At 47.8% G+C, this 23674-nt stretch overlaps 10 protein-coding genes across 10 annotated transcripts; 4 read left to right on the top strand and 6 right to left on the bottom strand.

The window, feature by feature from the left end:
- Nucleotides 1–46: 46 nt before the first annotated feature.
- On the bottom strand, nt 47–1223 carry POJ06DRAFT_116919 (uncharacterized protein). The gene is made up of 3 exons (XM_056184175.1): nt 640–1223; nt 517–577; nt 47–458 (listed from the first exon to the last, which is right to left on the bottom strand). Exons 1-3 carry the CDS (start codon nt 1005–1007, stop codon nt 402–404), a joined length of 486 nt encoding a protein of 161 aa, XP_056043253.1. The 5' UTR covers nt 1008–1223; the 3' UTR covers nt 47–401.
- Nucleotides 1194–3249, top strand: POJ06DRAFT_254519 (uncharacterized protein). Its single transcript, XM_056187786.1, has 6 exons — nt 1194–1627; nt 1699–1801; nt 1864–2223; nt 2279–2685; nt 2747–2945; nt 2996–3249. The coding sequence occupies exons 1-6, from the start codon at nt 1376–1378 to the stop codon at nt 3220–3222; spliced, it is 1548 nt and encodes a 515-aa protein (XP_056043252.1). The 5' UTR covers nt 1194–1375; the 3' UTR covers nt 3223–3249.
- An 834-nt stretch (nt 3250–4083) lies between these two features.
- On the bottom strand, nt 4084–6505 carry POJ06DRAFT_116929 (P-loop containing nucleoside triphosphate hydrolase protein). Its single transcript, XM_056184178.1, has 3 exons — nt 6246–6505; nt 4292–6174; nt 4084–4236 (listed from the first exon to the last, which is right to left on the bottom strand). The coding sequence occupies exons 1-3, from the start codon at nt 6330–6332 to the stop codon at nt 4179–4181; spliced, it is 2028 nt and encodes a 675-aa protein (XP_056043251.1). The 5' UTR covers nt 6333–6505; the 3' UTR covers nt 4084–4178.
- A 1-nt stretch (nt 6506) lies between these two features.
- POJ06DRAFT_116928 (uncharacterized protein) lies at nt 6507–7334 on the top strand. The gene has a single exon (XM_056184177.1). It carries the CDS (start codon nt 6659–6661, stop codon nt 7226–7228), a length of 570 nt encoding a protein of 189 aa, XP_056043250.1. The 5' UTR covers nt 6507–6658; the 3' UTR covers nt 7229–7334.
- POJ06DRAFT_116927 (uncharacterized protein) lies at nt 7335–10227 on the bottom strand. The gene is made up of 5 exons (XM_056184176.1): nt 9937–10227; nt 9853–9869; nt 9682–9792; nt 9526–9623; nt 7335–9463 (listed from the first exon to the last, which is right to left on the bottom strand). Exons 1-5 carry the CDS (start codon nt 10034–10036, stop codon nt 7441–7443), a joined length of 2349 nt encoding a protein of 782 aa, XP_056043249.1. The 5' UTR covers nt 10037–10227; the 3' UTR covers nt 7335–7440.
- A 971-nt stretch (nt 10228–11198) lies between these two features.
- POJ06DRAFT_268677 (meiotic nuclear division protein 1) lies at nt 11199–11902 on the top strand (the record flags this gene model as incomplete). Its single annotated transcript, XM_056189322.1, has 3 exons — nt 11199–11531; nt 11586–11745; nt 11799–11902. 3 exons carry the CDS (start codon nt 11199–11201, stop codon nt 11900–11902), a joined length of 597 nt encoding a protein of 198 aa, XP_056043248.1.
- An 816-nt stretch (nt 11903–12718) lies between these two features.
- Nucleotides 12719–14320, bottom strand: POJ06DRAFT_116876 (uncharacterized protein). Its single transcript, XM_056184173.1, has 4 exons — nt 14130–14320; nt 13960–14078; nt 13217–13909; nt 12719–13163 (listed from the first exon to the last, which is right to left on the bottom strand). The coding sequence occupies exons 1-4, from the start codon at nt 14183–14185 to the stop codon at nt 12889–12891; spliced, it is 1143 nt and encodes a 380-aa protein (XP_056043247.1). The 5' UTR covers nt 14186–14320; the 3' UTR covers nt 12719–12888.
- A 1832-nt stretch (nt 14321–16152) lies between these two features.
- On the bottom strand, nt 16153–17906 carry POJ06DRAFT_116907 (uncharacterized protein). Its single transcript, XM_056184174.1, has 2 exons — nt 17025–17906; nt 16153–16969 (listed from the first exon to the last, which is right to left on the bottom strand). The coding sequence occupies exons 1-2, from the start codon at nt 17651–17653 to the stop codon at nt 16438–16440; spliced, it is 1161 nt and encodes a 386-aa protein (XP_056043246.1). The 5' UTR covers nt 17654–17906; the 3' UTR covers nt 16153–16437.
- A 68-nt stretch (nt 17907–17974) lies between these two features.
- On the bottom strand, nt 17975–19469 carry POJ06DRAFT_254506 (CobW/HypB/UreG, nucleotide-binding domain-containing protein). The gene is made up of 5 exons (XM_056187785.1): nt 19387–19469; nt 19269–19338; nt 19195–19221; nt 19066–19134; nt 17975–19010 (listed from the first exon to the last, which is right to left on the bottom strand). Exons 2-5 carry the CDS (start codon nt 19315–19317, stop codon nt 18067–18069), a joined length of 1089 nt encoding a protein of 362 aa, XP_056043245.1. The 5' UTR covers nt 19318–19338; nt 19387–19469; the 3' UTR covers nt 17975–18066.
- Nucleotides 19470–19599: 130 nt separating this feature from the next.
- On the top strand, nt 19600–22543 carry POJ06DRAFT_254504 (transcription initiation factor TFIID subunit A-domain-containing protein). Its single transcript, XM_056187784.1, has 2 exons — nt 19600–19917; nt 19986–22543. The coding sequence occupies exon 2, from the start codon at nt 20056–20058 to the stop codon at nt 22333–22335; it is 2280 nt and encodes a 759-aa protein (XP_056043244.1). The 5' UTR covers nt 19600–19917; nt 19986–20055; the 3' UTR covers nt 22336–22543.
- Nucleotides 22544–23674: the final 1131 nt, after the last annotated feature.

The following is a 23674-nucleotide window of genomic DNA, read 5'->3' as shown; positions in this document are numbered from 1 at the left end:
ACCGAAACTGAACGATACGGCCACAACGAATGCAGCCAAATGTCAGCATCGATGAATCCGTCGATCGAGAATGAAGCACGGTATATGGTCGGCCACACCGTCAATCGCTATATGGATTGGTATAAATGCGGACGAAGATAACATCAGTTCCATGGGCAACTAGAGGATACAGATACAGGAAATGGATTCCAGCAAACCATAGTACCATGGCCAACAGGCAGGCTGAAGAGTACATGAGCGGCTACACGTGACAATGCATCGTGAAGTCGGTACGAATGTGTGTATTCTGTTTCTTCCATTAACTTGCAATAACGCGTATTTACATTCTCATCATGACCACCGACCAAACTATGGTACAGGAACCTGAAATCGACCTATTGACGAATCTATCGGTATAGGTTTCAGAAAAGATTTTTAGGTGGAAGAGCGCGCTTTGCAGCCTTTTTGGCGTAGCGTTTCTGTAAAGAGAATGCGTTAGTCTGAATCCACTTCGCAAAATGCCAATGTGCAACTTACGCCCTTTACTTTAATAATAAGCTCGTCAGCTTGTGCAATAGCCTTCTCCCTCTTCGCCCGTCTAAAGGTTGATATGTTAGCATCCTTTACCGCATTGTATAGAAAAACGACGTTGACACATACCGTGCCTCAGCAGTCCTTTCATGCTTGTGCAGCCTAGGTCTAACAACGCCTTTCATGCTCTTCTTGGACACCATCTTCTGAAGACCGAACTTCTTGCTCATAGGTGGCAACGTTTTCTCCAATCCAAACTGCCGCGCCAATTTATACAAGTCGCTCTGTCGCCGCAGAGAGACCTTCGGCTCATGCGCTTTCTTCGTCACAGGGTGATAGGCCATCAAGAACGGATTGCGATCAGGCGCGGTAGTCAGCGATGGCTTCGACGCATACTTTTTTATTGGCACTGGCGGATATTTCTTGAAGAATCGAGCTAATACTGGCGGTAATTGCTTGAAAACTTCGAGGGCAGGGTGTGCAACTTTTGATGCCATCGTCCTTGTCGCAATGTCCTCCCCAATGCTTCAAAATGTCCCAAGCAAATATGTCTATCCGGGCTCCAATCCAGGTTAAATTGACAACTTGACGGCACGCTTGTTGAATTGTTGGAAGAAAAGATAGTCCCGAGATGTCCTCTCCGAAAGTTTAAACAAGCCTACACCTAACCCATGACGAATTTTAAAGTTTGTAACTTGTAGCCCTAACCACAACACGTCGAGTCGTTTGACCGTTCATTATTATCCAAGATTCAACTGGATTATTGAGCCATAATAGCAAGGACAAAAGGAAAAGTACAGAGGATTGATTATTGATCGGCTGTTAAGTAATTGGATATAAGTGACGCAAGACACTGAGGCGCGTGATGTCGAAGCGATCTGCGTCTCCGGACGAGCAAGGTAGTCCTGCTCGGAAACGCGTCCAGATCAGGGATGAGGCGGAGGAAAGAGTTATCTCGGAGAATCTGGACGTTTCAGACAAATCGAATGGGAAGAAAGCGGAGAATGGTGATGTGACTGACGGCAGTGATCAGGACGATTATGAGGAGGAGGAGGAGGGGCATCTAGCTGCAGACGAATCAGCTGCTGCGGTTCCAGCAGATTTGTATTTGGAGACTGTGAGTGATTGTCCCACGAACTTGCAGTTTATGTCTCTGAAAATTTAGAGTTAATTATTTTGTGTCCTTAGGTTGATCGGATGAGACTGGACTTCGACTTTGAAAAGCTATGTTCCGTGTCACTTTCGAACGTTAATGTCTATGCTTGTTTAGTCTGTGGAAAATACTTCCAAGGTCAGTAATGACTTCAAGATTTCAGATTCTCGTTCGACATTATTGTTGACAAAATACTATAGGCCGCGGCAGGTCATCACATGCCTACTTCCATAGTGTCGACGAGGACCACCATGTCTTCATCAACCTGCAAACTCTTAAAGTCTACGTGCTGCCCGAATCGTACGAGGTCAAGTCCTCAGCTCTCGACGACATCAAGTACGTCGTTAACCCACATTTCACAAAGAAGGATGTTGCACATCTGGACAAAATGGCAATCGAATCATTTGATTTGAATCGCAAGCCTTATCGACCTGGATTTGTCGGCATGAACAACATTAAGCAAAATGATTATTTGAATGTGATAGTCCAAAGTTTGGCGCATGTGGCGCCACTACGGAATTTCTTGATGTTGGAGAACTTTGAAGGAAAGCCTGAGCTAGGTAAGAGGCAATGCGAAGTACCTTCTACTTCACGGCTACTGACTAGGCTGCGTAGTGCAAAGGCTTAGCGTATTAGTTCGAAAGCTATGGAATACCCGAGCATTTAAGGGCCACGTGTCTCCACATGAACTTCTACAACATGTCTCTGCTATATCTAGGAAAAGGTTTCGAATCACCGAACAGGCCGATCCCTTCGACTTTCTCAACTGGTTCCTAAATAACTTACATCTTAGTCTTGGTGGTTCAAAAACAAGGTTGAAGTCCAGTTTCATACAGAAGATCTTTCAAGGCAAAGTCCGGATCGAATCACAAAAGATTACAACGGATGATGCGAGTGATAGATTACGGTTTGTAGCCGATACGCAGATTCAACAGAATGAGGTTCCATTTATGTTCTTAGCGCTCGATCTACCACCAGCGCCTCTATTCCAAGGCGACATTGACAAGAATATTATTCCTCAGGTACGTCGGGCAGATGCACGCCGCGCAAATTAGGGTCGCTAGAAGAGCTTACATTGTGTAGGTCCCGCTGCAAACAATCCTTAGTAAGTACGACGGATCGACCACCCAAGAACTCGCTGGTGACCGCCGGCGTTACAAGATCAGCGAGCTCCCACCATACCTAATATTCCACATCAAGCGGTTTACCAAAACAAATCTGATCGAAGAAATCAATCATACTGTAGTGACTTTTCAATCGATAGCTTTAGACATGTCTCCATGTGAGTATCGCGCAAAGTTCATTTCGGTCTAATGCTGATGACGGTTATAGACGTTGATGGGGCTACTGAGCCAATACTGTATGACTTGGTCGCAAACGTGACGCATGAGTCTGTTTTTACACCACAGGGTGAGGAAAAACATGTGTATCGCGTGCAGCTGAAAGACAAGAGCAGAGACGAGTGGTTCCAGATACAGGATTTGTATATTGAGAATATCCGACGAGAAATTCTCTTCTTGAACGAGAGCTACATACAGATTTGGGAGCGACGACGGTAAAATATTGTATACTATGTTTGAATAAAATGTGCATTTGAAGATTAGTTGTTACAAACTTGTGCTGGAGTAGCCCGATAAAGTCATACCGAGCGCGCGAAAACATTCAGCATTCTGGCCACCACAAGCTAGATATTTGGATTTGCCCTCAGTGTTTAGGACACTGTTGTCATGCAGAGATATTAGGTCCTTGACCCACAAAGACAGACTTAATAGAGATATTGAGCAAGGCATGGCCTGAGAATCATAGGCCAAGGTAAATCCCATGAAACAAGGCGCAACGACGGATTCTTTCATTCGTATTCTTGAACACGCAAGTATAACGCACGTCTCTCCATTGTACACAAAAGTCTACTTTCCCTCCTCGTTTATCCCTCCTGCAACGCACTAGCACATGCCATCTCGAATGCTGAGCCTATAGGCCGCGATAGCTCCCACAACTTGCAAATCAAAATATTGGACCCTGTCACAAAGCATATAACGCTACTAGGTAAATGAGATAGAAACTGCAATAATGGTTAATATTGAAATAAGAACATATCTCTAGATCAGGGGACTGAGCAACATCGCGATTGCAACCTGATATACAGGCGCAATCCTCATGCGCAATCAAATGAATCAGAAGCAACTATTTCCGACGAACGAATTGGACATGCCAAAACTTCGTCTGTGCGCAAAGTTTCTATCCTCAACGCCTTTGCCGGAAACTGTGCTGTGGTTGTTTTAGCATGGCAATATGACATGACATCTATAGGAAATTGAAGACGCATGCATCAAACCTTGCAACAGTTGTATGTGTTCGTGGCCCAATGATAAGAATTGCAGCCTAATCCATAACGAGATCTTTGCTATATTGATGCACCAACGTAAGTAACGCTATTAGACGCCAAATATCCTAAATACCCCCAATCCAGTAGTAATATACAATGCAGTCGCAAACAAAAATACACGTAAACCAATCACTGAATATTCTGCATAGTCTTTCGGGCAGCAAACTTGGCTTGTGCCGCTTCATGTCTGTGACTGAAATTAGCTTAATCGTACATAACGAAAGCGATGAAGACATAAATACCTTCTCAGCTCATCGGGAATTTTACTTAGCGGGCTCTTGGAGAGCATCTGCTTCAAGTCATAGAACGTATCCTGATCATCATTGGATAAAAATGAGATCGCAATGCCTGATTTACCCGCACGACCCGTTCGACCGATACGATGCGTATAATCCTCGATATTCTTCGCCATATTGAAATTCAGGACCAAACTAACATCTGGAACATCAATGCCACGACCGGCCAAATCCGTCGCTACCAGAGCATCGGCTTCTCCATCACGAAGCTGCTTTAGAGCGGCTTCTCGCTGATCTTGTGACTTGCCACCATGCAATATCACAGCTTTCCATCCAATTCTGTTCAGCTCACGCGCGACCATGTCGCAATTCTTCTTGATATTGACGAACACAATAACTGGTACCTGGAACTCACCGGAGTTCAAGATCTCAGCCATACGGCGCTTTCGTTTTTCCTCAGTCGTAACAAACTCAACTCTTTGTTCAACAGTTCCGACGGCCTGACCTGCGCTTCCAATAATCACGGTTGCCGGGCGACGCAGATACTGTCTTGCTATTCGCTCAATAGCAGGGGGCATTGTAGCAGTATACATCATGGTCTGCCGATATCTGTCCTTTCCGCCAAGATATGTTGACATCAACCGCGTGTTTTCGGCGTCGTCATTGTCTGGCTTGGTGTTCGTAACCGGGAGCGCGTCAAGGATCTTATTCACTTGCTCTTCAAAACCAAGGTCAATCATTCGGTCAGCTTCGTCCATGATGACATAGCAGCACTGACTAAGAACCAATACTCGTCTCTCGATGCAGTCCACCAACCGTCCGGGAGTAGCAATCACAATCTCAGCACCTTCCTGTAGTGCGAAAGACTGCTCGGAAATGGTGTGACCACCGACTATGGACACACAACGGAAGCCTAGCCGGCTACAGAACTTCCGAGTCTCCGTCTCAATCTGTTGGGCCAGCTCTCGAGTAGGCGCGAGAATGATAGCGTAAGGTCCATCAGATTTCGTGACTTCATTAAGCACTGGCATCTCAATGATATACGACAGTAGAGGCAAAACAAAACTCGCAGTCTTACCGCTACCTGTCTCAGCAACACCGATAACGTCACGACAAGATAGCGCAACAGGGATGGCTGCTCTTTGAATCGCGGAGGGTTCTTTATAGCCGACCTCTTCAACAGCACGCAAGATTTCCGGCGGTAATCCAGACTCTTCCCAAGATCGCATCGGATTTGGCACTAACCCACCTTTTGTAGAAATATTGAAATCTTCTTTAAAAATCCGCCAATCGCGTTCTTTCATCATTGCAAGAGGCTTCTCGCTCCAGTGCATGTTATCCCAATCTGTATCCTTCTTCTTGCGCGGCAATTCTTGCAACTCCAGAGCTCGTTTCTTCTTCTCCTCAGTGTCGCCGGTGTTCTTCAATCCAAGTGATGCGGATACGTCGCCCCGATAAATTGGGTTGAAATCCGAAGACGTATCATCGTCGGCCTTCCAGTCAAAAGTGAACTTTCGATCCGAAGTAGTCCTTCGCCGCTTTTGTCGCCGTACATCGGTAACACCCATATACCTCTCTCTCAACAGCTTAGTCTCGGGATCCAAAATTTCCGTCTCTGTGGGTGGACTTGGATCCTTTGCTGCATCACGATCACGGCGCGATCCAGTACCATTCCGAGAAAATCCTCCTTTCTGGTATTGCGCACTTCGCGGGCCAGACGGGATCTGGCCACCATTAGTCGATGAAGTTCCATTAGGCGTAGTACTGTTCACTCTGGCGCTGCCATTGGACGTGCCGTTTTCTTGCTGTTGTTGCCGATTCGCATCTCGTTCCTTAGCAATTTTTTCTAAAGCAATCCGCTCTCTTTCTTTCTTGGATAAAAATTTCGGCTGTAGAACCGGACGTGTCAGTAAATTTAGGCAAAAAATTAGTAGGACAAGGATTGATGAAAAGGGAATACCTTAGCCAAGGCAGCCTCCTCTGCTTTCTTCTTCTGAAGAATTTCGTCAACGGACATGGGCCCGCGTTGAGCTGTCTGAGATGCCATATTGCTCAGTAAACCTGAATTCTAAGGATCTGATGAACCAAATTAGACCCGGATTGACACGCAAGATCCCCATAAAGGAAGGCCGCGGAGTCAAAATTTCTAGAAGAAATCCCAAGGTCAAAAAAGCTTTGGCTACCGATCACCAACCACGTGACTCATTTCAACAACGGGACGTTCCTTTCCCATCGCTTGACCGAATGCGCCGATGAAATTCCAAGCACAAAAAAAGTAACCTAGATTAAGATTATTTAGTATACTAGATTCTAGATGTTACATGAACGATAGCACATTGTTATTTTGGCAGGTCCTTCATAAACGCGACCTATATGACTCCGCACTTCCGGAATCATTACCAGGCACTCTCTTTGCCTCATCCACCGCACAATCCAGAACTAGATATAGCGACAATTCGGAAGGCCTATCATACTGCATTACTGCGATACCATCCTGATAAATTACGAGATATTGGTAATGATGCATTGACGGTCGCGGTAGATGAGATAGTACAGGCATACGCAACTCTTTCGTCGCCTGTGCGACGGCGGAAGTACGACGCTGAACTGCTTGATCATGACGCAGAAGAAATTCGAGCCGCGAGAATACATGCTCAAGCAGAATCTATTGACTTGGATGAGTTTGACGAAGGTTATTTGTGTGTCGCGCATATGCTAGATGACTACAAAGAGTCAGAACGATGTCACGGGAAAACAAACGACGATTGCTTGATTCAGCATGTGTGGTATTGCGGATGCAGATGCGGCAGGAAGGATGCATACATTTTGTCTGACGCTATGCTAGAAGACGCGGCTGGTGATATCGCGGACAGCGACGGGGAAGTACTGGTGCAATGTCTTCGGTGCAGTACATGGATTCGTGTCTTGTTTACCGCTGTATAATTAATTGCCTTCTCGTTTATTAGGTCTGGCGTTAAGCATTGCATTGTGTCTATTGAAAATCAATAAATGTTGCATCACACTAGTTACAAAATGAATCATACAAACAACTCAAACACCGTACGAATTCATTACAAAAGAGAGCTCAAATCATGCCGTCGCGTCAAACGGCCATCGTGTAAAAACCTTCGCCGAATTGATTCTAATAATTCAAATTACCACTTTTTAGCATTACTTCCTCCAGTCCATGCGCTCAGCTGACCAAATGCATCTGGACTGACCCTACCGCCATTAAAATCATCAAATCTTACACTCTGCTCGCGCTGAGCAGGGACATCACGCGACTGCTGTTGTGATTGCGTGGCTGGTTGCTTGGCCAAGAACGGATTGCGCTGGCCAGGCTTCAGCAACGGAACTTCATCGTGTACAGCAGCACCGTTTGTTTGCGTGCTGTTGGTAGCCCCGAGCAGGGAATTATTCGCTGGAGCTGGATTGACGCCACCCGCCGGAACTGCCACCGGGGACGAATAATAGTCGGGATGCGAGTAGAGTGACAAGATGGTATAGTTGTCAACCTTGGGGCCATATCCAGTTGGAATCGGCTGTTGTAAGGGGGGATACTGGCCAGTCTGCGGCTGTGGAGCAAATGGTTGCTGCTGAAACTGTGGCGGCTGTTGAGTAAGCTGCGGTAGCAGAGGCTGTTGTTGTGGCATCGACGCAGGAAGGGGAGGGGGCTGAGTGACACTGTCAAGGGTGGGATACTGGCGAACTCCTGTCGCTTGTGATTGTTGAAACACTGGCTGCAGCTGTTGAGATTGCTGCAGTGATGCGGACTGGGTATGCTGCGATTGCAGGGACGGAAATGAGATATTGGACTGCGTCATCTGAGGGAAGCCAGTAGCTTGTTGTCTTTGGAAGTCGGCAGGTTGCGAGACCAACGGGTTACCCACCTGCTGCTGTTGTTGCCCGAACTGTGCAGCCTGGGGCTGGCTGGACAGTAGCGATAAATTTTGTAGTGCGGATGTTAGCGAAGCAGGCTGCTGTTGAGAGTTAGAGGTCTGAGGATTTCCGAGACCTGCAAGGAGATCGGTTGATTGATGAGATACGGAAGACTGTTGCGGCTTCTGTGTCGACCACTGCTGTTCCAGAGGCTGCAAATTAGTAGCCGTCGAGATGGTCCCATTCTGCGCACCCGATGGCGGTGACAAGAAGAGAGAGTTGCCATACTGCTGTGACTGTTGCTGCCGTTGCGACTGTATCTGGCTTTGTTGAGACGTAATACCCGTGGTCGGGTTATTTGGAGCAGTTCCATATCCATTAGTAGGTTGCAACGCCTGATTATACCCAGTAGGTTGAGGTGCTATCTGACCAGACTGAAGAGGACCAGCTCTTAAGGGCGGAAATTGTTGGTTGGCGCCCGAGGCTTGGCTAAAGGATTGTGGCGCTCCAGAAATCACAGGATTCTGGAACCCAGGAGGAGGGTGTGGCGGTGGTTGGAAGCTTTGAGGTGCACCTGTTATCTGTGGAGGTACTGGCTGCTGTTGATCGTGCTGTGGAGGTAAATTCTGTTGCGCAAACTGGGGAGGTGGGCCAGGAGGCGGCTGAAATTGCTGGACAGGAAACACACCTATTGGATTTCCGAACTGATCGTAAACCGTTTGGTTCCTACCAGACGGAACCCCAGTGTATTGAGGTTGCTGAGAACTTGCCACACCAGTATCATTTCTGCTCGGAGCCTGCGATGTTTCGCTCGACGAAGGTCCCGAATTGCTTGGTCTTGGCGGTAGTGCGGGCCGCCGTTCTGACTCGTCACCGTTTGTCAGAAATTCAATGGCGGTAGGGATGTCGCCTTTAGATTTAGTCAAAGCTTCGAGATTTCGTTTCCGATCGGTGAAACCCATATCCAAGAGTTTGAACATTTTATCCTCATACTCATAATCGTCGTCATACTCATAAGTCTTTTTCCTTGTATCCCGTCGTTCATTTATATGATAGATGTCATCGTTTCTGTTTCTTCTGCTACGTCCTGATTCGCGGTCAGCATTCAAATAATCGTCTCCATTGGACTGATTCTTCTTGCTTCTTCTAAACCACCTCGAGGAAGAAGACGACTGCCCAGACCGGCTTGACGAATTGTAGAAGTCATCGTTATACGCCGCTCGCTCTTGTACGAACCCTTCCATATCTCGTCTGAAGTTTCCTCGTTCGTACTTATCCCGAATGTAGCGCTCGACGACACTGGAAGCCAAATGTCAACATGAAACCTCCCCACGAACAGCAGGAGTCATTTCAAAACGTACCTGTCGTCGTCACCATCATACGAGCCCAAATATGGACTTCTCTCATTATTCGGATCCCAAATCGAGTTCGCTTTCTTGTTTCCCATTTCCTTCATCGCCTGCGGTGCTGGACATCAGCGATCGGACATTCGTTAGCGAATAACGAATTAAACATACCAAGATCTGCTCGATGGTCCAAGAATCGACACTAAGGCTCTTGACCTTGGAGATATGAGTTCCCATCTTCCGGTGAATGCCCCCACATCGAATGCAAAGGAAGACTCCGAGCTACGGAACATCACGCCGTTAATCTTGTATCCCAACGACAATCCATTAAGTCACACGTACATTCCAGCTCGCCCATCCTTGTCAAGCAATTAGCCAAATGACCTCACAACATCCACATCTTCACCGAATAGCGAGCAAACGTACCTGGATTCCGGGCACCGCAGTCGGCGCATTTGCGATTCTCGGGAAGTTCAGACAGTTCGCGCAGTAACGCCTCGTTCTTAAGCTGTTGACGTTTCGACATATTGCTTCCTCACATAAAAACAATATACTATCAGCGGAGAATACAACTCCTCGGAAATCCGTGATGTCAGTTGTATCTGCGGCCCGTAAATGGTCAAAATCAATCGCCTCCGGGCGTGCCCTTGGGTAAGCCGCGAAAGATGACTAGCGGGGTTGCGAAACCTAAAATGTCGGTTGTAGCGGAGCGGATCTTACAGGAAGGCGCAAACACGCAAACAAACCCAACTGCAATGCCTGGAATTTGTCAGGAGACTTTAAAGTGAGCAGTATATGGCTTGACTAATGAATTGATTGCTTTCTGAACGAATGGAATATATTTAGGGTTGCCAGCGATGAAGGTGGAGTCGAACTTTGCCTCTTGCTGCAACACACCGAGAGTCGATTTTAAGGAGGCCGCCAAGTTCTCGAGGTTGAATGGCCTGGAAAATCCGATTTTCTAAAACTTGATATTTCACGTTTGCCACAATCAAATTGAGACCGTCTGCCAGCTAATTTAATATCCTGCATATGAAAGGGATTTTCGTGTGGCCAATTGGTTGGCATATATCTCTGACTATGGTTTTGTATTATGCGAGACCAGACCCGTAATGCGGTGTTCTGCTCGTAACTGTTTCTCCAGCCCGTCTCATTTCAGGCGGGACTATCCCGACCGTAGTTCTGGCCCGTGTCTGCAGTGTATGCAATATTTAGTTATATGCAACATTTGTGTTGTAGCTCAGAGATTTGTTCGGTGACGATTGTGACAAATGCTACTCCGAATGGTTGCTCGCGACGACTGGCCGTCACTTATGAAAGAAGAAATGGCAGGTCTACAGATTAAAGCGGATCATCATCAATTTCAGCCCGGAATAATCAAAAGCCGTCCATTTTCTTTACGAAGTGTATCACGAACATATCAACAGTGTTATCTACGGCCATGGCTATCTAGCGGTTTTTGGTAACGTTACACGAAACTTCCACGAAGGTTGTGTAACACGCTAACTAATACCCATTCGTAACAATGTGTCCTTGTCTTCAGATTGTTGTCAGACACGTACTCCTCACAGCGCAGAGCTCTTCCAACCCCGATCCGACTGTGGTATCTAAAATGGTAAATATACGTCAAATTTCGAAGCCGAAATTGGGATTTAAACAATTGACTTTGGGAGTAGTCCCGCAAAGGCATGTCCGCCGCTGAAAAAGCGACGCGTCTTCTCGCGTTTTTCCATGACTCCCTTTCGTTCTTCGCAATCAAAGACATTGAGCGACAAGGCGCAAAATCGACGGGGATTAATTCCATGCAAATCAAAGATGTACTGCAGTGCCTTATCGACGACGGACTAGTGCGATGCGAGAAAATTGGGTCTGGTAATTATTACTGGAGTTTCCCGTCCGATGCGAGTCGTAGTCGTGCACTCAAATTTGAGACGATGCGAAAGAAGGTGGAAGCTGCGAACGAGAACGTTACGTTATTGGAGGAGAAGTTGCAGTTCGAAACGGCCGCGAGGCAGAAGACTGTACGAGTGCTTGTTGAACACTTGTTAAACTGATCGACTAAATTAGTCACTTAGGACGAGAGAGAAGCGTTGCTTAGAGATGTTGATGCCAAACAATCAAAATTATCCGCGTTGCAAGCTGCTATTTCAAAGTACAGTGATTGTGACCCAGAGTTGCTTGAAAGCCAACAGAATGCTCTCACATTGGCGAAAGAAGCAGTTAATAGATGGACAGGTACACTCGCTCGAGTCTCTTGCGGACAGTACCAACGAGCTGATATCATATAGATAACATCTTCTTGGTGATAGGGTACTTCCGTGACCAAGGGACCGACATCCAGATGGTGTATCAAGAATTCGGCATTCCTGAGGATCTTGACTCGGTCTCGTAAGCAGGCTTGGCAATCTTGCTCTGCTCGTAAATGATACGTTAACACGTTCGGTTGACGGCTGATTGCATCTATTCATGTGTCGAGTCCTCCATGCCTCTAGAGGAGCATTACTAGTCTAGTATCTAATAAACGCCAAGTAATATCCCAGATCAGCGCCAAATGTAAAGACAGCATCTTTACATCCAAAATAACGTCCAGCACATAGGTTTCAATGTGAGACTCTCAATACCTGTAGCAAGTAGGCCTGAAGGAGCTTAAGTGGTGGTGTCTGACTGTAAACATGTTGATGGTCAAGAGCTCACAAGAAAGTTACCACCGGGTATCAGGGTGGATGAGGCTACTTCAATCTCAGTCCGAGTTGTTGTTGTCCCGTGTCTATTTTCCGAGCGTGAAAGGAAGATGGGGCCGTCAACCTTTTCGTACTGTTTCATTCACCATTGACTGCAGTACTTGTGTTCAGGACCTTTATGTCTCGTGTAAATATTATAATATGATGCCACTAGTCCACATTCAAGTGCAGCAGCCACGTGCCCATTTTGCGTCTCACTGCCTTCAGTCAAAGCGCGCCTTCCGCATCGAACGTTACCAGGCAAAAGAATTAGAGTACAATGACTCGCCAGAAGGCTTCGGCGTGGGACATCAGTAATTTGCACGTTGTCTATTCAGTTGGTGTCTGAATATCTACTCTTTGTATGTGCAGGTACTCGCTCCTTACATATATCTACTGGTCGCAGTGAGATCGCTTACTGACTGAGACCACGAAGAGGCTCCTAGTTAGCTCAGCAGCCCTTGCGCATGATGTATCCGATTAAACATAAACTACAAACGTGACGAAACCTCACATAAACCACTAATAACACAAATTGGAAAATTCCAAACCAAAATAAGGTATTACAATGTATCGATATCCCGCAAAACTTCTTTCTCGATTGTGTTCTTCCACTTGAAAGAAATGTGGTTCCTCTACGGTAATTAATTAGTAGCCGCTACTTTGACGAACGGCCAGTGCGGTGACGGGACCCGCCCGATCGCGCACGCGTAGTAGATAACTGACCGGCCCTGCGTCTGTTAGGCGACGAAGTTGCAGACGTTGAAGATCGCTGTCCTCTCGAGGATGAACGCTGGTCGGAGTTGTCGGAATCATTGTCAAAATCATTGTCGTCAGCGGAAGAGATCCGGCCACCTCGGGCATGGGTCCGGATGTGTTGGGCAAGATTGTCAGAGCGCGAGAAGCTCTTGGAGCACTCTTCGCATCTGAAGGCTATAGTAGGACGTTAGAGTATGACTTTCCTTATAGAGACATGGAAATCGTACGTTTCTCGCGAGTGTGCAGACTTCGGAAATGGCGCTTTAAATGCTCGTGTCTTCTAAATCGCCTATTACAGTGGGCGCAGACAAATGCCTTACTGGGATCCTCGACCAAACTAGGCTTTCGGCCCCGTCGCTGAATGCAGTCTCGTACGATGGCTCCATAGCCCTCATTTAAGGACGAGGCCATTGGTGAAGCGCATTGCATAGTGGGAACCTCAGGAACTGAGGGAGAGCTGCAGATATTGGATGATATTCGAGCGACAACAGGAGAGGGGGCCGGAGACATTAGAGAGGAAGAGAAGCTGCTGTCGAACATCAAGACACTGTCACTCCTGATAACCGAGCGCGGAGAGACGGAGATGATGTCGAGGGCGTCGTCCTCAGAATCGGTACTGTCGCTGCCGCTGGATGCAAGCCGTGGAAGTTCAAAGTCACTGACAAAAAGGTTGTCAACGCGACGCGTGTAATATAGGCTTTCATCTGGAATGGACACCGGAGTGGATAACTCGTCGTGACTCGTCTCAAGTGAATCAGAACTAGTGAATATTCGCGTGCTTGGCGCCATCTGAGGGTATGAATACATTTCAACTGACTTGGGATCGCAGAATGCCATAATGGATGCCGCGCCAGAGATGGGTTGTCGGAATGAGTCCGAGTAAAGATCATCCCGTGGAGAAAGCGGATAGTAGTACAAGTCTGACGAACGTCAATATCAGTGCAAACACAGCTCAGCGGAAGGTATATACCACGACTGGTGAGGTCATCAATGGGAGTCATCGGTGCCGAGTCATAGTATCTGAATGGTAGCGAATAGGCTTGTGAAGGTCCCACGACAGACTGGTTGGTAGGGGATGAAGGCCCAAGACTGCGATGATTAGTTTGCATGACCATGGTGCAGATCCGATGAATTGTCTACCTTTGAGGTTCGTAGGAGGCGACTGAGTACTCCGAAGTCATAGGAGATGTTTGCATCGCGAATAGGGCCAAATCAAAACGTAAAGAGCGCGCTCGCAGAAGGTAAAGAACGTGAGACAATAAAGTAAAGAACGGATCGAGACTGATCAAGTAGTATAGATAGAAGTACGGGAATATACAGTCGCTCGAAGAGTCCTGTTGTCAGTGAGTGGTAGCACAGAAAGAGAGGGACATGATAGTCGATGCGCGAACTGGGGTAAATATATAAATGGGCGAGATGCGACCCGCCATGGCACAGCAAACCAGAACAAGCGGAGCAGGTCCCGTTCATCGCCGGCAGAGTATAGACAAGCAATGCATATTGGCTGCGGCAGCGACTGCGACCAGTCGAACGAACAAGAGACCAGATACAGAGAAGAATGGTACATTGTACGTTCTCCCGTGACCGGAGCCCTGGAGAGCAGTGTGAAAGGCGAGCGTTAGCCGTGGAAACGATTGCCGAGACACCGTCCGACTTGAATGAAAGCACGTGGAAGCCACGAGGTGGCCCCACCCCTGCTTTTTACTGAAGCAGAACAATCTTGACGGAAGAATTGAAAATTGACGAACGACCGCTAGAACGGCGACGCATTTTTCCGAAGCGGATGTTCCGGAGATGTGTGGGAGAGACACAGGCAAGACAGGGCCAGACAGCCCCAAACCGGCCAGGCGAAATAGCAAGCAATCCATAACAGCAACAATGCTAAGCAGGCGGTGTACGCGACCGCGATTACGATTGTTGCTGCGAAACCGGAGGAAATCAACAGGACCCCGTCGACGATCCACTACTCACAGGCCAGCCATTCCAAATCTCTAGTTGCAAGCCATCGACGAGTCACAAATCTAATGGTATCGAGCAATTAATTTACGGCAATATTCCCACGGTTAGTAAACAACACGGGGGCGGGTGTACCGGCCTGCAGTCTGGCGACGGGATATTTTGTTAGACTGTGACGACTGAATACAATCAGTCAAAACTTCAAATGTCCAGGGAATAGCCACAGTTCGCCGTCCATATGCCGACAACTTTTCATCCGCGAGCATACGCTGTGCGACATCGGCGTCCGCCGACATCTCCCATCTGTCATCAGCCTGTCATCTAACGGTGCCGTGCCAAACAGAGAGCAGGGTGCGAAGTCTTGGGAGTCGTGGCACCGTTTGGGGCTGGAACCTTTCAAAGTAGTTGGGACCAAGTCCTGAATACACAAACCCTCATTGCTTCCAACCGTCTTCGAGAAGCAGCTGATGAGATTAACTAGTTGCAGCCGCTTTTCACGCGCTGCAACTAGCCGCCTTGCAAAGACACTGTTCTCATGTGCAATCGCTGGGCTGTTGCTGAACTAATTGGATGATCTTTCCGCCCGCTCTTGTGCGGATCTGCCAATTACAAGCTCATAGTTTGACAGCCAGCCATACGTCCATGTATCAAGTACCATATAGACAAAGATGTCCAAGTGTAGCTACGAGTACAAACGTGTAGTGAGCAAGAGAGGTTCATCGTACCCGCGCGTAAAGTCTAAATAGAGAGATTCAAACTGCCGAAGTTGCTGCATGCAGGTGCTCCGGCTTGGGATTCCCCGCAAAATACGCGAAGACGTCACAGTGTCTTGTTTTCACCGGTTGTTTAGTCTCGCGTGCATGCTCGCGTGCTTCGCTAGTGGACCACGCGGCCTGCAAACGCTCTCGGCGGGTTTTAAGGTCCACTTCCTCGTAACCTACCATCGTCCGGATTCTGCTCGCAATCGACGACTATCTTTTCTGACACACTTCGCCCTCTGTCCGCCGTCCCCGACAGTCGGCCACTTGGGGCCGCGGCGCGTGTTGGTTTAGTCTCTAAACCACGAGATCGATCCATGGTTTCAGTACCTTAAGTGTCTACCATCTCGTTGCTCTGTCCATCCTCCATCTCCAATTTGGCGGCCAGCGCACAGACTTGATCCAAAGCGAGCAGTTTCTTGACTGCACAAAAACAATGAAAGATGTACAGTATGATACTCTATATATAGCACGTGATGATCGTATTTACATTTACTCTTTCAACTTCGTACAACTTACACATGTGACAGCCTTGCGTCTGCTTCCTTAATTCCAGTATTCACAGTAGAATGTTCGTACATAATCCGGTTTGGGAAACTAGTAAACCAAGGTACTATACAAGATTAAATCAACCCTTTTTTTCTGCTCTTCTCATATTCCACGATTATTCTGTTTACGTCGTCCGCTCTGCAAGGTCTCGTTGATTGGCCTGAAACATCGGCATCCACACCTTCCTATCGCGGTGCCCACGCCTTGGACCCAGCCCATCCACGCACAGTCAGGAGGTCCGAAACCACTAAGATTGCTCCGGTCGCCGGAGCCGGCAAGAGCAGCAGTGTACGATCAAAACTTCGCTTCAACGGATAGGCATTAGCTCGCCCAGGCTGCTGGGGCGGCTCCTCGAACTCTCCATGCACAATCAACATAATCCCTGCGTCTTCTGGCGCACGTAACCCTCGAGCTGTCCATGCTTCGATCGCGAATTTCTCCGGCGCAGATAAGTCATGCTTTGATGGCGGAATTTTGCGCAAAAGCTGTAAAATCTGGTCTTGTCCGAGGGCGAGCCGATTCTGGCGAGTATTGCTTGTTGTAACGCGTGTAAGGTTTCGCGAGATTGGAATGTAGCTACTCCAGTTCTGAATGCCTTGGTTGTCTCGGGCGCTAAGATCTCTCGGCACACCAGTATTTAGCGATACCGAGAAGAGCGATAAGTGGTCATACAGCGGCATCAATTGTGATCGATCACTGTCGTATACCTGGAAGAATCTTAACGTGGTCGTTAGTTGAGAAATTCCCGTCAGAAGCTCCAGGGCGGACATACTTTCCAAGAAAATCCATCACTATATTCTGGATCTCTGATGTCTCAAAGAATCCGGCCTTCGTGCTGACAGGAAGTTTCTTAATGTTCGCCGCGAACGAGTTCACGGCCGGACTTGACCCGCGAATCTTGAATTCCGGCACATTGAGGCCCTCAATAATCTCACCGTCCAGCATCTTCAGCGACGGAAACCGTCTCAGGATCTCCGCTCTGTAATTATTGAGGCCCGTAATCGGATTCCCCGTCAACACCAATTCCCTCATCTCCCTAAACTTATGCCTCCACGGATCTAAATGTCTCCACTGTGAAATGTCGTTATTCGCCAACGAAAGATTTTTCAACTGCGGGAAAGTGGCCGCTAATGTCGTCACAGCTGTAACATCCGAGATGTTATTCGCCGCCATGTTAACACTCTCAACATTCTTCAAATCCATACTCGCAACTTTCATCATAGCAGGAAACATCTTAGAGCGTGTGCTGTCTTGTGATAAAAGTCCATTGGATAAAAGATACTGATCGCCGTACAAATTCTGGAGATCTAGCAGCTGGACCTGAGGGTTGTACCGGCTCATTAGAAAATTCCGCAGCACGGCAATCGTGCCCTGAGTGCCATTACCAGGATCAGTTTGCATCTTGTTGCAATTTTTTTCTTTCTCGGATCAATTATATATCGGCTCTGATCCAGCAGTGTCGACCAAACCGTCCCGCAGCCCAACAACCAATATCATTTGCTTCGAGTTCCTCAATTCCTAAACAGTCGATTCTCGTCAAGCACCACTGACTGAAAACCTGAGATCCAGATATGTTTGATTTGGCTATTAATGCGATTCAAATCACTCAGAACCTTGTCAGCGCTGCGTTTTCAAGCCAGAGGTAAAAGTATGCGTCACGTGTGGTACTAAACACTTGGATCACAGAGCGAGAGCACCTCATTTTAATTGCGGAATAAGTTATGACAGATATAATTAGGATCCCAAATGTTCTATTCTAGCTCTATCAAAATTGCAATATACATTACATAGGTCTAAACGCATAACCATCACCATTAATACTCCACAGTAACTCCATCTCCCAAAATTCCGCCACTCAAGCGTTTTCTAAACCGTCGTCCATCGCCGCGTCCGACCATAACTGTGCCAATTCCAGCAAGATGATCATCTAATAATGCTGGAGCTGCTTCTTCCGATATCAGAGTAAACTCATATCTGCCAAATGCCCAATTTAAAATATAGGTGCGAAGCTCGGAGACATTGGACTTCCATGCCGCTGGCAGGGCGCTACCGGGAAGGCGAACAATAAATTTCATGCGATAAATTTCGTCCTTCGGCGCCGTGTTGATATAATTGAAGAACGACGTCAATTCACTGCCATCCAAATCCTTCTTTGGGAATTTCACGGTCAACGTCTCTATTTCGGAGACATGCTCGTCGCTGCCATGATCATGACCCTCATGTTTGTGAGAGGCCATATGTATCGCCCCATCCAACAACGCCAAGCCAAGCTTGGTGTCTATTCCAAGAATCGCTTCCCACGAAATAGTACCATTATTGCTCTTAATCTTAGGCGTGTCGGTGTTCAAATCATTAACTCTATCCCAAACAATATCAAACTGCCGCTCTGAGACGTTCTCCCATTTGTTGAAAACGATCAAGTCAGTGTACTGAGCCTGCAATGCAGCCGTCTTCGATGTATCTGCATATCCAGTAAAATTCTCAACATCAATTACATTGACGACGCCGTCGAGTCGGATGCCTTGTCCCGACGCCTGGCCAGCGAACTCTTTTGCGAGATCACGCAGTTGGATTGAAATAGTCGCCGGAAAGGCACTGCCGGACGTTTCGATCAGAATTCTGTCTGGGTGGTATTTCTCCTGGAGTTCGACGATTGCTGCGCGCATTTGTCCGGTCAGAACGCAACAGAGACAGCCATTTAACATCTCTGTTACGCCCGCGAGGTTGCCACCATTCTGCGTCGCCAGAGCGGAGTCGACTAAGCGAGCAAGTTAGCGTTCCAATCTTGCGCAGGACGCGGACAACCATGCTACCTTTTACATCACCGTATTCATTCTTCAAAATTGCAACTTTATAGTTCTTTGGAAGCTGTTTCAGCAAAGCTATTTGATCTCTGGTCAGTCGCCATCATGAAGTACGCAACTAACTTAGACATTGCATACAGATAAGAAGAGTAGTCTTTCCGGCACCTAGTACTATTAGAAATCACGCTAAATATGAACAGCCTGCAACGTACCCAAAAATCCGGTAAAGACGGTCACCGGTGTCGGCTCAACGACAGTCATGATAGTCCAAGAATTCCTTTTCTCCAATACTTAACAAGCTGCACATACGGGATTGTAAGTAGTTCTCACCTCTAATTCTATAAATCTATATTGACAAGCCACCGTTAAATCTACAGCATCCACATAGACCAGACCAATCGCCGTCTTTGGTGCCGCCACTTATGGAATTCGCTGAGCCGCATCGCAAGTTTGGCGCTTCATATACAAAACCCTTTTGAACGTGACAACATCTGTCAGGGTTAGGCTATATTTTCATCTTCCCACACTACAATTGCCAGGTCCCTCATGCGCATATACTGTTTATTGCAAGAAGAACGACCTAACACCATCCCATCAGATCGAAGGAGTTATCATACAATATTGGGAACCGGCTGAAACTGGCCGAGGACATCCTAATAAGTGGGATTTGACCGCGATTGGATTTACAGTTGCAGGGAAGCAAGGGCAGGACTGGCATTGAGCTGCGAAAGGTGCCATTGCGAGACGATCGCCACGCCTGCTCTTATATCATCTTTTGGTAGTGGCACTGTTTTTGAAAACAGGGATAAATTGTGATTGTTCAGGGGTTTGAGAAGTAGTTTGCTGCGGGATTGGTGATAGGTATGCGACTTTCGGTTGGCGTGAGATACGTGCACCTGTGCGCGGAGTTAATGGCTGACAAACGCAAGCATTCGGACAGTTTACCAGGACTCAATTTCGTCTAAGCTCGGTCACATTCGCACGATTGCGGGCTTCAAAATGTCTGCACAACAACAACAGGGCATGAAAGATGGTCCGCAGTCTTCCCCACACCAGCAACAAGCTACGAGCAATTTACATCAACAGCTACCATTCCAAGCTCAGCATGGCCGAGGACAACAAAATATGATCTCCCAAGTCGGCGGCACCGGTCGCACTATACCGATTGCGCGGCAGGGTGCCAACGCCGCGCAAATTCATGAACCGTTGTCTCGGTTATCGCAGCAGTATCAGCTTGAAATGCAGCAGGCTCGGTCGTTTGGCGTGGATACTGCCGAAGGCAAGCAGGCTATGCTGAGGGCTGCGAAAATAAAGGAATACGCGAAGCAATTACAAGCCAATAGTCAGCAATACATGGCGCAGAATCCGCAGCAGGCGCCGAGCCACGCTGCCCAGTTGGCGGCGGCACAGCAGCAGGTGGCTGCGGGCATGCAACAGACGCCGGTCATGCAGCAACAGCGACTACCGCAACAGGGTCAAGGTGCTAGCCCGATGACGCCGCAACAGAGTCAGCAAAGTCTCCCACCGGGCGCCGCCCCGGCGATGCCGGCTGCCCGTACTCCTCAGCAGCAACAGCAATTGAGAGCCGCCCAGGCAGCCCAGTTCGCCAATATGTCTCCCGCGCAGCAGCATTCTGTGCGCGTGAACCAATTTAGCCATGTTCAGAAGTACATACAGCACTTTCAGGCGCAGATTAATGCCCAGGAGAAATACATGAGCGAGAATCCTGGTATCGCTCCCGAAGAACGAGCGAAACTACAACAACAGGTTCGTGAGCTGACAATGAAACGCGAGCACTACGTCTTGATGGCAAAGAATCTGGCGCAGCAGATCCGGATGAACGGTCCTCCAGGTCAAATTGATCAACTTCAACAACAGCCATCCCAGCAAGCTCAGCTGGCTCAAATGCAGAAAACTGCGGCTCAAGCCGGTCAAGGTCAGCCGCTTACAGCTGCGAACTTGATGAGCCAACTGGCTGCTGTGCAGCAAAACAACTCTCAAATGCCACAATATCCGATGCAGCAGTCGTTGTCGCAGCAGCCTGCTGGAAACAAACAAATGCAAATGCAAGCCGCAACAGCGCAGCTTGCGCAACAGCATCAATCGCAAGCGCAGACTCAAGCTATGCAGAATTCTCAGAAAGGGTTCCCCATGCTGCAAGGTAACCAGACGCGGCCTGCTCCTCCGCAACCCCTTACGCAAGCCCAACAGCAAGCTTTGCGGCAGCAACAGCTTCTTCAACAGCAGCAGAATCAGCAAGCCGCGATTCAATCTGCGCAGCAGCAGCGCATGCAGCCACAGACGACTGCAGGACGAGCGATATCGCCTCAGAACGCCATGCAATCTCCGGTGACGGCTCAGCAGGGACTTACTGGTGCACAGCGGGCCCAAGCACTCCGCGCGGGCGCTATGCCCAACTCCAATTTAAGTCCACGACCGCAGGCAACGGCTCTTGGCCAGATCCCGAATGCTACTGCCACTGTTGCCGCTGCTGCGGCCAGAACTGGATCACCGGCGACCGTTCAAGGATCACCCATGGCGCGCCCGGCAACAGCAACACAACAACGACTCCAGCAGCAACAGACTCCTGCACAACAGCAAGCTGTGCAGGCGGCAGTGGCAGTGGGACAGACACCACAGGCGCCGCAAACACCTGCCGGCCCATCTGCTCGACCAGTTCTTTCTCAGCAACCGATAATGAACAGTCAGAATATTTTCAATCCGTCAGCGAGTGTAATTAGCCAAATGCCGATTCCCACGACGCTCTCGATCAAACAGCCTACACCAGCCGCAGTAAAACCTGCCCGTCCATCACTTACTGGTGGACATGCCGCAAGCTCGCCCGTCATGACAAGCCCTGCGATCATGAAACCACCGTCATTTGAACTTAACGGCGGCGCTGCGCGCGTCTTGTCGAAGCGCAAGCTAAGTGAGTTGGTCAAGGATATGATCGGGACCAGTAGCACCATCAACGGCGTACCACTGCTTGGCGACGAGCGTGATACCAACATTGACGGCGACGTGGAGGAGTTATTGTTGGACCTAGCGGACGAATTCGTGACATCGGTTGCGTCGTTCAGTTGTCGACTTGCGAAGCATAGAAAGTCAAATACACTTGATGTCAAGGATGTTCAGCTGCATTTGGAGCGGAATTGGAATATTAGAATCCCCGGTTATAATGCGGATGAAATTCGATCGGTCAGGAGATGGAATCCGACGCAGAGTTATCTGCAGAAATTGAGTGGCGTAAACACAAGCAGGGCGATTTCTGGGAAGTAAGATATATGGATTCTTGCTATGGGAATAGAGTCATAGGTTGGAATTGTACCATAATATATGTGTGAGATTATTTAGGCACGATATCTGAGTAGATGAATGTGTTAACAGAGGTTGTGCTGTTGATATTGGTTCCTTGGTTTTTGTGGCTTGTTGTGAATTCAAATGTATACTACCTCCGGCAGACAATTTGGTACGACGTGTAAAATTTTCGCAGTTCCAACAGTGAATTCGTCATATTGTAGAAGAATAATGCACGAATCGTATAACTTTCTTAGGTCATGGGGTTGGGGCTGCGCCAGCCGTCCCGAGGTGTTTTCAGGGTATAATTACAACTCTCTGACCATAATAGGTTCGTCGTACGCTGCATATCATTTACATCTTTGGCTGGCTATCTCTAAGCTCGTTATATCATTTGCTTTACTGCTGAATGAGGTGGTTAACGGTATCAAGGACCACAAGACGCTTCTGTCTGGATCGTCCTAACACCCATCAAGTCCCTCGTTTGAGACTTTTAACAGAATCTGAATTGGCAAATTGATCGTCAATATTGCAAACTGCATTGCGGTCTGCTCATCGTCGGCGCAAACAGTATGAGATTGATGCCTGCGCCAGTTTTGAATCAATGAAGGAAGAGTATATTCAGATTCGCGAGAGGGTGCGAGAGAACAGCTTAGATATTCACAGATAGGCAACGAAAAGCGTGGGAGACTTGAAGCAGAGGGACGAGTATTACTTTTATTTCTCGTGGATGGAAATCGAATGTTTGAGACTGTACGGTGTTATGAAGACAGTTCGAACTAAACGATGGAGCAGAGCTCTTTTTTGTACACTCGACTACACAATATTGGCTCGGTGTGCAGTCCAAGAACTGCACAAAAATGGCCATAGGCAAAGGATGGAGTTTACTGTAGCAAGGAGATTGATAGAAGACGAATTAGCGAGGGTTGGCGACTTGATATAAGGCCACCGTGCCGTTAAACACTACGAGCTTATAGTACGATCAATCGGACTGCGTACCCAACAAAGCAATCACATCTGTGTGTCAGTCATTTGTTCCACGGTTTCTAGATGCTCAATTAGTAATAATGATGCGTTACAGAGTCCACAACGAATCTGGATCTGCAATTTTACTTGTATTGCGTAGAAGGATACTAATTGCGGGCTTGGGTGTACTCGTACTAGAACTAATCGCGGGCATTCGCATTCTCTTAACATTAAAATAAGAAATGTCCCACTTAATATCTGTTCACAATCTTCTGGTACCATGCTCTACCGGAAGTCTCCGCTATCTATACGAATTCTATATCTGTCGACTGCTTCAGCCTGCTGCTCATTCACA

Source organism: Lipomyces tetrasporus (assembly GCF_029532465.1).
Source record: "Lipomyces tetrasporus strain NRRL Y-64009 chromosome Unknown POJ06scaffold_6, whole genome shotgun sequence".
Lineage (NCBI taxonomy): Eukaryota > Fungi > Ascomycota > Lipomycetes > Lipomycetales > Lipomycetaceae > Lipomyces > Lipomyces tetrasporus.
Note: the sequence above shows the minus strand (reverse complement) of the source record. Positions and strands in the feature narration are given on the sequence as shown.

Coding starts and splice junctions, on each gene's coding strand:
- POJ06DRAFT_116919 (XM_056184175.1), bottom strand. CDS start 1,007: ATGGCATCAAAAGTTGCACACCCTGCCCTCGAAGTTTTCAAGCAATTA. Junction 578..639: donor GAAAGGACTGCTGAGGCACG/GTATGTGTCAAC, acceptor ATCAACCTTTAG/ACGGGCGAAGAGGGAGAAGG. Junction 459..516: donor TTATTATTAAAGTAAAGGGC/GTAAGTTGCACA, acceptor TTCTCTTTACAG/AAACGCTACGCCAAAAAGGC.
- POJ06DRAFT_254519 (XM_056187786.1), top strand. CDS start 1,376: ATGTCGAAGCGATCTGCGTCTCCGGACGAGCAAGGTAGTCCTGCTCGG. Junction 1,802..1,863: donor CTGTGGAAAATACTTCCAAG/GTCAGTAATGAC, acceptor AAAATACTATAG/GCCGCGGCAGGTCATCACAT. Junction 2,224..2,278: donor TGAAGGAAAGCCTGAGCTAG/GTAAGAGGCAAT, acceptor TAGGCTGCGTAG/TGCAAAGGCTTAGCGTATTA.
- POJ06DRAFT_116929 (XM_056184178.1), bottom strand. CDS start 6,332: ATGGCATCTCAGACAGCTCAACGCGGGCCCATGTCCGTTGACGAAATT. Junction 6,175..6,245: donor AGGAGGCTGCCTTGGCTAAG/GTATTCCCTTTT, acceptor CCGGTTCTACAG/CCGAAATTTTTATCCAAGAA. Junction 4,237..4,291: donor ATTCCCGATGAGCTGAGAAG/GTATTTATGTCT, acceptor TTTCAGTCACAG/ACATGAAGCGGCACAAGCCA.
- POJ06DRAFT_116928 (XM_056184177.1), top strand. CDS start 6,659: ATGACTCCGCACTTCCGGAATCATTACCAGGCACTCTCTTTGCCTCAT.
- POJ06DRAFT_116927 (XM_056184176.1), bottom strand. CDS start 10,036: ATGTCGAAACGTCAACAGCTTAAGAACGAGGCGTTACTGCGCGAACTG. Junction 9,624..9,681: donor GGACCATCGAGCAGATCTTG/GTATGTTTAATT, acceptor CCAGCACCGCAG/GCGATGAAGGAAATGGGAAA. Junction 9,464..9,525: donor TATGATGGTGACGACGACAG/GTACGTTTTGAA, acceptor TTTGGCTTCCAG/TGTCGTCGAGCGCTACATTC.
- POJ06DRAFT_116876 (XM_056184173.1), bottom strand. CDS start 14,185: ATGCAAACATCTCCTATGACTTCGGAGTACTCAGTCGCCTCCTACGAA. Junction 14,079..14,129: donor GCCTCCTACGAACCTCAAAG/GTAGACAATTCA, acceptor TAATCATCGCAG/TCTTGGGCCTTCATCCCCTA. Junction 13,164..13,216: donor TCTGCACACTCGCGAGAAAC/GTACGATTTCCA, acceptor GTCCTACTATAG/CCTTCAGATGCGAAGAGTGC.
- POJ06DRAFT_116907 (XM_056184174.1), bottom strand. CDS start 17,653: ATGCAAACTGATCCTGGTAATGGCACTCAGGGCACGATTGCCGTGCTG. Junction 16,970..17,024: donor GTGATGGATTTTCTTGGAAA/GTATGTCCGCCC, acceptor GACCACGTTAAG/ATTCTTCCAGGTATACGACA.
- POJ06DRAFT_254506 (XM_056187785.1), bottom strand. CDS start 19,317: ATGACTGTCGTTGAGCCGACACCGGTGACCGTCTTTACCGGATTTTTG. Junction 19,135..19,194: donor AAAGACTACTCTTCTTATCT/GTATGCAATGTC, acceptor GAGATCAAATAG/CTTTGCTGAAACAGCTTCCA. Junction 19,011..19,065: donor TGAATACGGTGATGTAAAAG/GTAGCATGGTTG, acceptor TTGCTCGCTTAG/TCGACTCCGCTCTGGCGACG.
- POJ06DRAFT_254504 (XM_056187784.1), top strand. CDS start 20,056: ATGTCTGCACAACAACAACAGGGCATGAAAGATGGTCCGCAGTCTTCC.